Raw genomic sequence first — 11,074 nt, forward strand, 5'->3', positions numbered from 1 at the left:
GCTCTCGGTCCCCTCCTTCAGGCTGAGAAGATCAAAAAGAAGCGCAACACCCTGTTTGGCACCTTCCACGTGGCCCACAGCTCCTCCCTGGACGACGTGGATCACAAGATCTTGACGGCCAAGTGAGTTTGTGCTGCGGATCATCTCCCCCCCCAGGCAGCCTTGGCGGTGGGGGCGTGGCCTGCCCAGTGGGGGGGAGCCCAGGCAGGGACCCCCACTCGCCCGTCAGGCTGTGACCCACAAAGTGGCAGCAGCGACGCTTGGAAGGGGGGGAAGAGGAGACGGGCTTTATGAAGTTTGCCATGGTTACTAAGCGAATCATTGCGATTGTTAGGCGAATCATGTGGTCATTAAGCGAAGCCAGCTTCCCCTGTTGACTTTGCTTGCAGGAAGCAGCCGGCAAGGTTGCCAGTGGCGGTCACGTGACTCCGGGAGGCTGCCACCGTCTTAAATAGTGGTAGTCCTCGGCTTACAACCACAGTTGGGCCCAGAATTTCTGTTGCTAAGTTGTTCAATGAGTTTTGCCCGATTTTATGACCTCAATACATGTCAGTTGCCAGTTGTGATCAACCTCCATGGGGTGCTGCAACGGTCGTGTGAGGACTGGTCCTAAGTCACTTTATTCAGTGCCCTTGTAACGTCAAATGGTCACTAAACGAATGCCTGTAAGTCGAGGATGACCTGTAGTGTTGCCTGGGGGGGGGCAGGACCCCATGACAGTTGTGCTGGCCGGCCTGGACTCTTCCGCCCCCCCCCCCCGGTCCCGCCCTTGTCTTGATCCCCCTCTGCCCCCCCCCAATACAAGATACCTGAGATGCAGATAACTTGGCTGTTAACATCTCATGATTGATGTTGATGGCTTTTATTTAGTATTCTGTGACGATCCCCAAGTGCCGAACCTTTTGGTTTAGGATGATTCTGTTCTATGACGATTATGATCATGATTTATCACTTGCCGTTTATACGAACACTGAGAGCTTCTGCACCGGAGGGAAATTCCTTGTGTGTCCAGCCACACTTGGCCAACAAAGAAACCAATTTCTATATTTCATATTCTATTTCTATTTCTATTGTATATTCCATATTCTATATTATTCTACATTCCACATTCCGTATTCTATATTATTCTATATTATTCTATATTTTATGTTCTATATTATTCTATAGTCTCTGAAATTTCATTTTAATGTATGCTGATAAGTGTATATTCACAGTGTCAATAAAGTTATTATTCTGTTCTGTTCTCTTCTCTTCTCCTCTTCTAATTCTATTCTATTCTGTATTTCTCTTCTCTTCTATTCCTATTCTCTTTTATTCCTCTTCTCTTCTCTTCTATTCTGTATTTCTATTCTATTCTATTCTATTCTATTCTGTATTTCTGTTCTATTCTATTCTATTCTATTCTATTCCTATTCTCTTTTATTCCTCTTCTCTTCTCTTCTGTATTTCTATTCTATTCTATTCTATTCTATTCCTATTCTCTTTTATTCCTCTTCTCTTCTGTATTTCTATTCTATTCTGTATTTCTCCTCTTCTCTTCTCTTCTATTCCTATTCTATTCCTATTCTCTTCTCTTCTCTTCTATATTTCTATTCTATTCTATTCTATTCTATTCTATTCTATTCTATTCCTATTCTCTTTTATTCCTCTTCTCTTCTCTTCTGTATTTCTATTCTATTCTATTCTATTCTATATTCTATTCTATTCTATTCTATTCTATTCTATTCTATTCTATTCTATTCTATTCTATTCTATTCTGTATTTCTCCTCTTCTCTTCTATTCCTATTCTATTCCTATTCTCTTCTCCTCTATTCTATATTTCTCTTCCTATTCTATTCTATTCTATTCTATTCCTATTCTCTTTTATTCCTCTTCTCTTCTGTATTTCTATTCTATTCTGTATTTCTCCTCTTCTCTTCTCTTCTATTCCTATTCTATTCCTATTCTCTTCTCTTCTCTTCTATATTTCTATTCTATTCTATTCTATTCTATTCTATTCTATTCTATTCTATTCCTATTCTCTTTTATTCCTCTTCTCTTCTCTTCTGTATTTCTATTCTATTCTATATTCTATTCTATTCTATTCTATTCTATTCTATTCTATTCTATTCTATTCTATTCTATTCTATTCTGTATTTCTCCTCTTCTCTTCTATTCCTATTCTATTCCTATTCTCTTCTCCTCTATTCTATATTTCTCTTCCTATTCTATTCTATTCTATTCTATTCTATTCTATTCTATTCTATTCTATTCTATTCTATTCTATTCTATTCTGTATTTCTATTCTATTCTATTCTATTCTGTATTTCTATTCTATTCTGTATTTCTATTCTGTTATTCCATTCCACCCCACTCCACTCTCTCTCCTCTCCCTCTCTCTGCGGCCCCCTTACTCTCCTCTCCTCCCTTCCCCTCCAGGCAGGCGCTGAGCGAGGTGACGGCCGCCTTGAGGGAGCGGCTGCACCGCTGGCAGCAGATTGAGCTGCTCTGCGGCTTCCAGATCGTCAACAACCCCGGCATCCCCACGCTGGTGACGGCCCTCAACATCGACCCCAGCTGGATGGGGGGCCCCCCCAGGGCCAACACCTCCCACTTCATCATGACGGACGACGTGGACGACCTGGACGAAGAGATGGTCTCCCCCATGTCCATGCAGTGTAGGTGGAGGCGGGGAGGCCCCAGCTGGGGACAGGCGGGCCTCGGTTTCCCCTTGGCAGGGACTGCCCCCCCTCCTTTGGGTCACTTCTCCTGGACACACCCCCCCCCGAGGAGCCAGTCACACACACACACACACAGCCGGTCCATCCCCATCTTCAGTGGAGGAGGCTTCAGAAGGTTTATGGGTAGTCCTCAACTTACGACCACAGTTGAGCCCAAAATTTCCGTGGCTAAGCGAGACAGTTGCTCAGAGAATTTTGCCCCATTTCATGACCTTTCTTGCCCCGGTCGTTAAGCGAATCACCATAATTGTGAAGTTAGTGACCCGGTTGTTAAGTGAATCTGGCTTCTCCGTTGACTTTGCTGGTCAGAAGGTCACAAAAGGGGATCGATCCCGTCACCCTGCGACGGTCATAAGTATGAACCACTTGCCAAGCTCCTGAATTTTGATCACGTGACCACGGAGAGGTTGCCACGGTCGTTAAGTGTAAAAAAAAAAAAAGGTCATAAGTCGGTTTTCTTAGTGATGTTGTAACTTCGAACAATCACTGAGTGAACGGTTGTAAGCCGAGGACTGCCTCTCCTTCGTCTTAACTCTGAGAAAAGCAGCAGATGAGCAGGCCTCAGCTCCCTTGTGCTTAACCCTAGCAGTGCCCCTGAGCATCCACAGAGTGCTTTTCTCAGTACCCAGTTCAGTTGGGCACCTGCAAGAGGACGCAGAGGGGAGGGGGCTGCAGGTTTGGAAGTCTCGGGGTACAGGTAGCCCCCCCTGGCCCTTTGGGTCTGTCCTGGGGGGTGGGAAGGCCCCCCCCAGAAAGAAGCCAAGCGGGGCGGAGGGGGAAGCCCTCACTGAGGTCCTGAGCTGGGAAGGGCCCCCATTCCCTCCAGGGTCTGGGCTTGGGCGGGGGGCAGGAAGGACCAGGCAGAGACCCCCACGGAGGGGGATCTGGTCGCTGAGCGTCTTGGGGAGCTCCCGCGGACCCCCGAACCGCCGATGCCAATGACGCTTTCTCTCTCCCCGCCTGCCCTCCTCGCTAACGCCAGACATCGCCTCGCTTCTGGGGCACCAGTACGGCGACCGCTCGTCTGTCTGCTCGGAGGATCCGGCCTTCTGGAAGTGCCCCGGTTGGAGCCGTCTTCTCTCGGATTCACTTTCACACACACACACCCCCCAGACTAAACTCCGCCGGCCGAGCCCCTCGGCCTGCCCCACCCCTGGGGGGCTTCTCCTTTCTCGCCTAGCCGCTAATCTCACACACCCCCTCTGCCCTCACCGCTTCTCTCTCTCTCTCTCTCTGCTAACCCCTTCCGGAGGGCAGCGCCCATCGTCGGAACGAAGAACCGCTGGCAGGGGGGGGCAGAAGCCCCGAGAGCAAGCCGGAGGGCCGGGCTGGGGCAGGACGGTGGGGGGGGGCAGGGGTCTTCCCAAGAGAGGCGGCCCTATTCCCTTGATTTCTTTTGCCAGGATAAGTAAGGCAGGCAGAGAACGTGGACACACACACACAGACATACACACACACCCCCTTCCTGGTTGTCTTCCCTTTAGAGCAGGGGTTTCCAACCTTGGCAACTTTTAAGACTTCTGGACTTCAACTCCCAGAATTCCCCAGCTCCAACCCGCCCTGGGGTGCCCAGGCCAAATCTTATCTCCGCAGGGATGATGTTTTAAACCAGGGGTAGTCAACCTTGGCTCTTTTATGACTCGTGGACTTCAACTCCCAGAATTCCTGAGCCAGCTTAGCTGGCTCAGGAATTCTGGGAGTTGAAGTCCACGAGTCATAAAAGAGCCAAGCTTGACTACCCCTGTTTTAAACGGAAGGGAGCCCCCACGGGGAAGGCCCTTCTTGTTCCCATCGGATGGACCCCTGACATCTCCTGCCTGCCTGCTCAGGTGGGCCAGGTGGAGGCAACTGGGAAAAGACGGCCCTTCAAACGACAGGGAGGGAGCCACCACGGGGAAGGCCCTTCTTCCTGGTCCCGCCAGGTGGACCTCCTTCGTGGAGCCGTTCGTTGCCAGCACATTTTCCCACTCCAGAATATCCCCCTTTTCCTGGAAAGAGGTGCAGGAGGGCCCCCGAGACTTTGTCCACCCCAGAGACGAGCATTGGGGCGGGGCGGGCGCTCCGAAGGGAAGAGGGCTGGGGTGGGTGGGGGGAGATGGGGCCGAAGGGTTCTCCCAGCCGGCTGCTTCTTCGCTTCCCAGCAGGGCCCTGATTCTTCCTCGTGTCTTTGGTGCACCGGGTGACCCCTTGTGCCCCGTTTGCATCCCACTTGGGGCACCGTGGGGCTGGGGCCAGTTGTTGACGGGCAGCTGGGTGGCAGATACACTGTCTTGCGTGCTTCGGCCAGGATTTGGGAACGCTCACCGCCCTTGGCTGCCTGCACCACAGGGAGAAGAAACAGGGAGGGCTCCGGGGGGGGGGGGAGGAAAGCCAGACAGCCACTGCCCCCCCTCCACCCCCATCCTCCCTCCTTCCCTCCACCCTCATCCTCCCTCCCAGCAAGACAGACACGAAGGCAGCCCCCTCGTGGACCAGCGCCGTTTGGGGCAGCCTCTCCCTCCCTAACTGGGCCTTCTCTCCTTCTCTCCTCCCAGCTCCCGCCTTGCCAAGCAGCGTCGTTCGCCAGCGCCTGGTGGACCCCCAGCATTCCTTGGGATCGCAGAGGTTGGTAGAGGGTCACCCGCAGGCCCCCGGCCAGGGGGAATTGGGAGCGCTGGTGCATTACCTGCCCGGTGGCAGGGTCACTCTGCGCCGAATGCCCAGCCTCTCCAGCGGCGGCAGCATCGACGTCCCAGCAGCTCCTCCTCCGTACTCCTCCTCCTCCTCCTCCACCGCTCCCACCTGCCACGGGCTGCCCATCCTGTACCACCACACCACCTCCTCCTACATCCTGCAGATGGACGCCCTGCCCCCTCCCGACGTCACCTCGAGCACGCACAGCCAGGCGGAGAGCTTGGGGTACCGTCCTGCCCGCTCGGCCTGGGCACCTGCCCCCTCCTCTAACCTCTGGCTTGCTGCTGGCAGCCGCTGCACGGGGTGTGGTGCCTGCTGTGACGTCCCGTGAAGCCCACTAACTGCACCGTGAACTCTCTGGGCCCTGGGTCGGAGTGTGGCTGCGTTTGCTGTGTGCTCGAAGCGCTGGGTGGCTCCCGCCCACCGGTCTGTGTGGCCCGGCTTCCGCTGAGGCGGCTCGGCCACTCGCCTAGGCCGGCTGCCCGGGAGGACAGCAGCAGCGCTTAGACTTGTACGCCGCCCCACAGGGCTTCAGCGTACTCTCTGTACGACGGCGGCAGCGTTATTTGCATGCAGGTAGTCCTCGACTTACAGCGGTTCATTTAGTAACTGTTCAAAGTTGCAACGGTCCTGAAAAAGGGCACTCTTGACTGTTTTTCACATTTACAACTATTGCAGCATCCCCCGTGGTCACGTGATCAGAATTCAGATGCCTGGCAACCGACTCGTATTTACGACGGTCGCAGTGTCCCCCTGGGGGAGGGGTCACGTGATCCCCTTTTGCGACCTTTTGACAAGCAGACTCAATGGGGGAGCCAGATTCGATTAACGACCGTGTTACCAACTTAACCGCTGCAATGATTCTTTTAACAACGGTGGCAAGAAAGTGGGGCATAACCCACTTAACAACCGTCTTGCTTAGCAACAGGAATTTTAGGCTCCACTGTAGTCGTAAGTCGAGGACTACCTGCATTGCCCCCAACAATCTGGGTCTTCATTTTACTGACCTGGGAAGGACGGAAGGCGGAGTCAATCTTGAGCTCAGTCAGGCTCAAACTCCCGGCTATGGTCAGAGCCAGCCTGCAATGCTGCATTTTAACCACTAGGAGGAGCCCCTCTGGCCCCTGGAGGGCAGGATGAAGCCAGGAGCGCTTTGATGCGCCCGGGAGGACCGAGGCCTGTTTCCGGGCACAACCCCCACCCCCCACCCCGAGCCTTGGCTCCCCTCTGCTGGGGAGGGGCAAGAGGCCCTTCCGGAGCATCTCTAGTAGCCCATCACGTTGGACCCCGAGGGGGCTGCAAATGGCTGCAGCGTTCCCTGTCCTCGGTCTGCAGGCAGATGCACTGCAGCCTGGGCTGTACCCCCCCCTCCGGAAGAGGGAAACACCCCTCCCGTCCAGAGACTCTTCCCCCCCCCCAGGACTTTCGTGGTGGGATTCTTTTGCAGGGTCTGGAAGAATTGTGGGACCCCCCCTCCCATGCCACCTGCCCTCCCCATCCCCACCCACCTGCCTCTGCGCATCAGCCTACGGGGGGGGGTCTTTGAGGGTGCCATGGGGGAAGCTGCTTGCAGACCCAGAGGCAGTCCAGCGCTCACACTAGGAAGGAACTGGGGAGGGGGGGCGTTGGAAGGCAGCCGCTTCCAGGTGCCACCGCATGCGAGGGCGTGGGTTGGGGTCCTTCCAGACCCACAGACTTACCTCTTCTCATCTGCCTCCCCTCCCTCCAGGGACCTGGTCCACTCGGATTCGGACTCCTCCATCCCGCACCTGAGTGACCACCCGCGGGCGGCCATTTCCATGCCCAAGTTGCGTCCCGGCCTGCTGAACAAGTCGGCCGAGGAACAGCAGCTCCAAACGGAGTCCGGCGAGTCGGAGAGCCCGCTGACGATGAAGAAGGTGCCGGTGCTCAACCACCACGGGGGGCTGGAGAAGGCGGCCAGCCTGGGGGAGCTGGGCCCGGTGGGGGCCCGTTCGAGGGACTCCTCTCGGTCACACAGCCCCAGCTCCACCGAGCCCGACACCCCCTCGCCGCCTGCCAATGGCCGCACCGCACTCTCCCTCCTGTCCGGCAAGGCGAACAGCCGCATCCCACACCTGGCGGCCAAGAAGACGGGCGCGGCAGGTGAGGAGGACAGTGGCTCCACCGGCGAGGAGACCGACTCAGGCCCCGGGAAGAAGAAGTTCCCGCTTAAGATCTTCAAGAAGCCCCGGAAGTAGCTGGCGGACGGGGAAGGACCGGGCAAGCCGCCCTGTGCTGTCCTCCACCGGACCAGATTCGCCCCGTGGTGACAGAGAGACGCTCTTTGCTGGGGGGGCCTCCTGGGGCCAGAGTGCCCTGCTTGGCTGCGCATGGCTTGCACCCGCTGCCCCCCTTCTGCCCGCCGCTCTCCTCCGGGCGGCTGGAGCAGGGTCACCTCGACAGGCGCCCCTGGACCGCAGCCGCCCCTCTGGCGCAGAACCAAAGCTTTGCGGCCCTCCTGGCTGGTCGGTGCAGCCGGGTAGAGGATGGCGACGCTTCGGGCTCCTGGCTGCCTCCTGGACCAGCCAGAGTGGCCGTGCGGGAGCCCCTCGCGCTGGGTCTCAGGGCAAGGAGGAAGGCGGCCGTCCGGCCAGCAAGGCGGCTGCCAGGGGGCAGCTCTTTGGGCCAGCCAGCTGCTTTTCGTAAAACTGTTTTGAATCTAATAAAGCATGTAGACTATTTTAATAGGTTCAACCGTGTGGTGTCCTTCTGGGATGGCTGCGGGGACGGCCAGAAGCGCTGTTGCCCCCCCCTCCCAGGCCCAACCAAAAGATGGCCTTTCTTTCCTCTTAAGGGCCTGGGGGTGTTTTCCTAGGCAACAATCCTGCCTTCTTGGCCGGCGGAACTCTCCGCCACTGGCCAGAAGGTCCCGTGCCAAAGAGCCCAGATTCCCCGGCAGGGAGACCAGCCTGGGGACACAACATGCAGCACACGCAACGGCTCCTTGTCCTTCCCACGTAGGCACAACAGGTTTATTTGTCTGGTTTCCAGAAAGGTCTCTAAAAATGCTCGAGTTTGCGGTTCTCCCCACCACCCTTTGCAGAGGGCGATTCTTTGGAAAGCCCCCCATGTGTGAGGAGGAGGGAGGACACACTTGGCAAGATTGTGTAGTGTCTTCCTGTGCAGCCTCGGTGGGCGCCGGGAGCACCTGTAAGAAGACTCTCTAGAAAAACGATGTGTGTGTCTGTGTGTGTGTGTGGCTTTGTCCATCCAGGGGTCTCTGCCCAAAGGGTCCGTTGCCCATGTCCATTCCTGCCCCCGGTCTTTCTGTCACCCAGCTTTGGCCAGCAGGCAGATGTTGCCGCTTTGTCTGGGGCCGCGGCACAAGAGGCAGTGCAGGAGGCTGAGCCAGCCCAGGGCAGCACTGGAAACCTCCTGCCGGGGTGGAAAAGAGGCCGCCATGAATCGATTCCAAAGTGAGGCGCCAAGTGGAGGGCGTACAGGGAGTCCTCGACTTACGACCATTTGTAAATAACCGAGCAGCACTGAAAAAAGTGACTCACGTCCGTTTTTCACACTTAAAACAGTTGCTGTGTCCCTGTGGTCACGTGATGAAAATTCAGACACTTGGCAACAGGCATGTACTTAGGACGGTTGCGGTGTGATCCCCTTTTGCGACCTTCCGACCGGCAAAGTCCACGGGGAAGCCAGATCCACTTGTCAACCGTGCTCCTAACTTAACAACTGCAGTGATTCACTTAGCAACTGTGGCAAGAAAAATTGTAAAATGGGGCAAAACTCACTTTAACAACTGTCTTGCTTAGCAACCGGCATTTGGGGCTCGATCATAGTCGTAAGTTGAGGAGTTCCTATACTCTGGGCAGGGGAGGAGGACTGCCACAGGGCACAAAGCACCAAGGGCCTCTTTGATTTCGGAGAAAGGGCAGGCCCACCCCGGGAGGCTGCCGCAGTCGAGAGTCACTGCCTCATGGAGCAGCACAGCAACCGCCCTGGCCCAGCCCCCAGGCTTCTCTTGTGGGGGGCGGACATGGGGGCCCCAGCATCCTCAAGGCCGGCCCTCCCGGCCAGCAGCGGCAGCATCACTTCCGCAGCGTTGCTCTGACTGCAGGCCCCTCCAAAGGATGGCAAAGGTGGCTGGTCAGGTCCAGGTCGTAAGTGGACCGGCACAGATGCCTCCTCCTCCGTGGGCCCCACAGAATTAGGCCTCGCTGCGATCTGGCAGTTGCCAACTGCCCGTGAAGTCGCTGTCCGTCAAGTTCACGGTGTAGGGAACGTCGATGACCTGGTGGGACAGCTCACGGCCACTTGCAGAACGCCAGGAGTTCAGAGGTCGGATGGCTTTCCTGAACCGCTGCAACGACAGGACAGGAGACTTGCTCACTGGGCCAGATGCCCAACTGCCCACCTCCGCCATCGAGGGGATCGCCAGGAAAAGTCCCACGCGGATGTGCACCGGGGGATTTCAGGAGAGGCGAGAGGGCGTGGGCTCTCCACACAGCCCGGACAGTGTGTCTGCTTCCCGGAAGCTGGCCCCATCCCGCAACCCACTGGGTGCTCTCCCCGACTCACAGCAACCAGTGTCCCGGACTCCTTGCAGAGGGCAATGCCAGCCCAAAGCGGAATCTGAATGCAGCTCAGCACCCCCATGCAGACACCCAGCGCCTGGCCCCAGCGCGGGAACCGGTACGCTCCGTAGTGCAGTGTAGTGCCTGACAGGTCCATGAAGATGTAGAGGAGAATGAACTGTGAAGGGAGCAGAGAGGACAAGGATGGCAAAGGGGTAGGAGGACACCCCATTGCTGCCCAGAGTCTCCCCATAAGAGCTGTGGGGGCAGGAAGACCGCAAAGCCCACGCCTGGCCTACCATCAGCATGCCCGGCGTGAAGATCACCCAGCAGGCCTTGAAGTACGGCACCAGCTGCCTGCACCAGGGCGGGCACAGCCGGATCATGTCGACAATGTCTTGGCAAAACTGGTTCACGCCTGCCGGAAAGGAAATGGGTAGCGCACGGCTGTGGGGAAGCACCCTTGCCAGTCCGCCCCCCCTTGCTTCGGGTTTCTTTCACGCATCCCACACCGCCCCTCGGCCGGATGACAGCATGTTGCGCACAGCCACTGCCTGGTTTTCTGATCCAGGGCGAAAGAGGAAGCAATTGCCGTCTTTGGTTTTTTTTCTGAACCCAAGCTGTCCCAGTCCAGATTAATTTAGGAAACAGCCCGGCACTTTAAGGCCGCGTGGACTTCGACTCCCAGAATTCCCCAGCCAGCATGGGTGGCTGAGGAAGCATGGCTGGCTGAGGAATTCTGGGAGTTGAAGTCCACACATATTAAAGTTGTCAAGGTCGAGAAATACTGGACTAGGCGATCCTTCTGGTCTCCTCCAACTCTTTCATTCATGACTGGCTGGGGAATTCTGGGAGTTGAAGTCCACAGATTAGATGCTATGGCTGGGAAGCCTTGCCTTCAAGGCCCGATGCTTTGCATTTTAGTGAAAAAGGAGAGAGGGGGCAAACCTCTCGCCTTCCCAGCACTGTTGACGTTACCCAGCTGGATAATGAAATGTCTGCAACGTAGCTCAGAGAGCACCAATGGCTGCTTCCTCTTCCTCCTCCTCCTCCATCACTTCCTCCTAGCACTGACGATGTTCCCTAGTTGGGTCCTCTCACAGAGGGCAATAGACCCCATGATCCTTCTCCTC

At 56.0% G+C, this 11,074-nt stretch overlaps 2 protein-coding genes across 2 annotated transcripts in view; one reads left to right on the forward strand and one right to left on the reverse strand.

Annotated features, from left to right (window-relative positions):
* Positions 1 to 7,633, forward strand: part of STIM1 (stromal interaction molecule 1) — a gene marked incomplete at its 5' end in the record, with an annotated part of 42,784 nt that extends 35,151 nt beyond the window's left edge. The window contains 4 exon segments of the mRNA XM_029286515.1: positions 22 to 122; positions 2,420 to 2,658; positions 5,256 to 5,619; positions 7,124 to 7,633. Coding sequence (XP_029142348.1) covers positions 22 to 122; positions 2,420 to 2,658; positions 5,256 to 5,619; positions 7,124 to 7,613 — 1,194 coding nt within the window.
* A 1,941-nt stretch (positions 7,634 to 9,574) lies between these two features.
* The window catches only part of LOC107298421 (sodium-dependent proline transporter-like), a 16,543-nt gene continuing 15,043 nt past the window's right edge, over positions 9,575 to 11,074 (reverse strand). The window contains exons 9-11 of the mRNA XM_029286516.1: positions 10,241 to 10,388; positions 9,946 to 10,119; positions 9,575 to 9,727 (exon numbers count right to left, since the gene is read on the reverse strand). Of these exons, the coding sequence (XP_029142349.1) occupies positions 9,575 to 9,727; positions 9,946 to 10,119; positions 10,241 to 10,388 (475 nt within the window). The remainder of the gene's footprint in view (positions 9,728 to 9,945; positions 10,120 to 10,240; positions 10,389 to 11,074) is intronic.

This window comes from Protobothrops mucrosquamatus, unplaced genomic scaffold (assembly GCF_001527695.2).
Source record: "Protobothrops mucrosquamatus isolate PMUCROS unplaced genomic scaffold, P.Mucros_1.0 scaffold3960, whole genome shotgun sequence".
NCBI classification, from domain to species: domain Eukaryota; kingdom Metazoa; phylum Chordata; class Lepidosauria; order Squamata; family Viperidae; genus Protobothrops; species Protobothrops mucrosquamatus.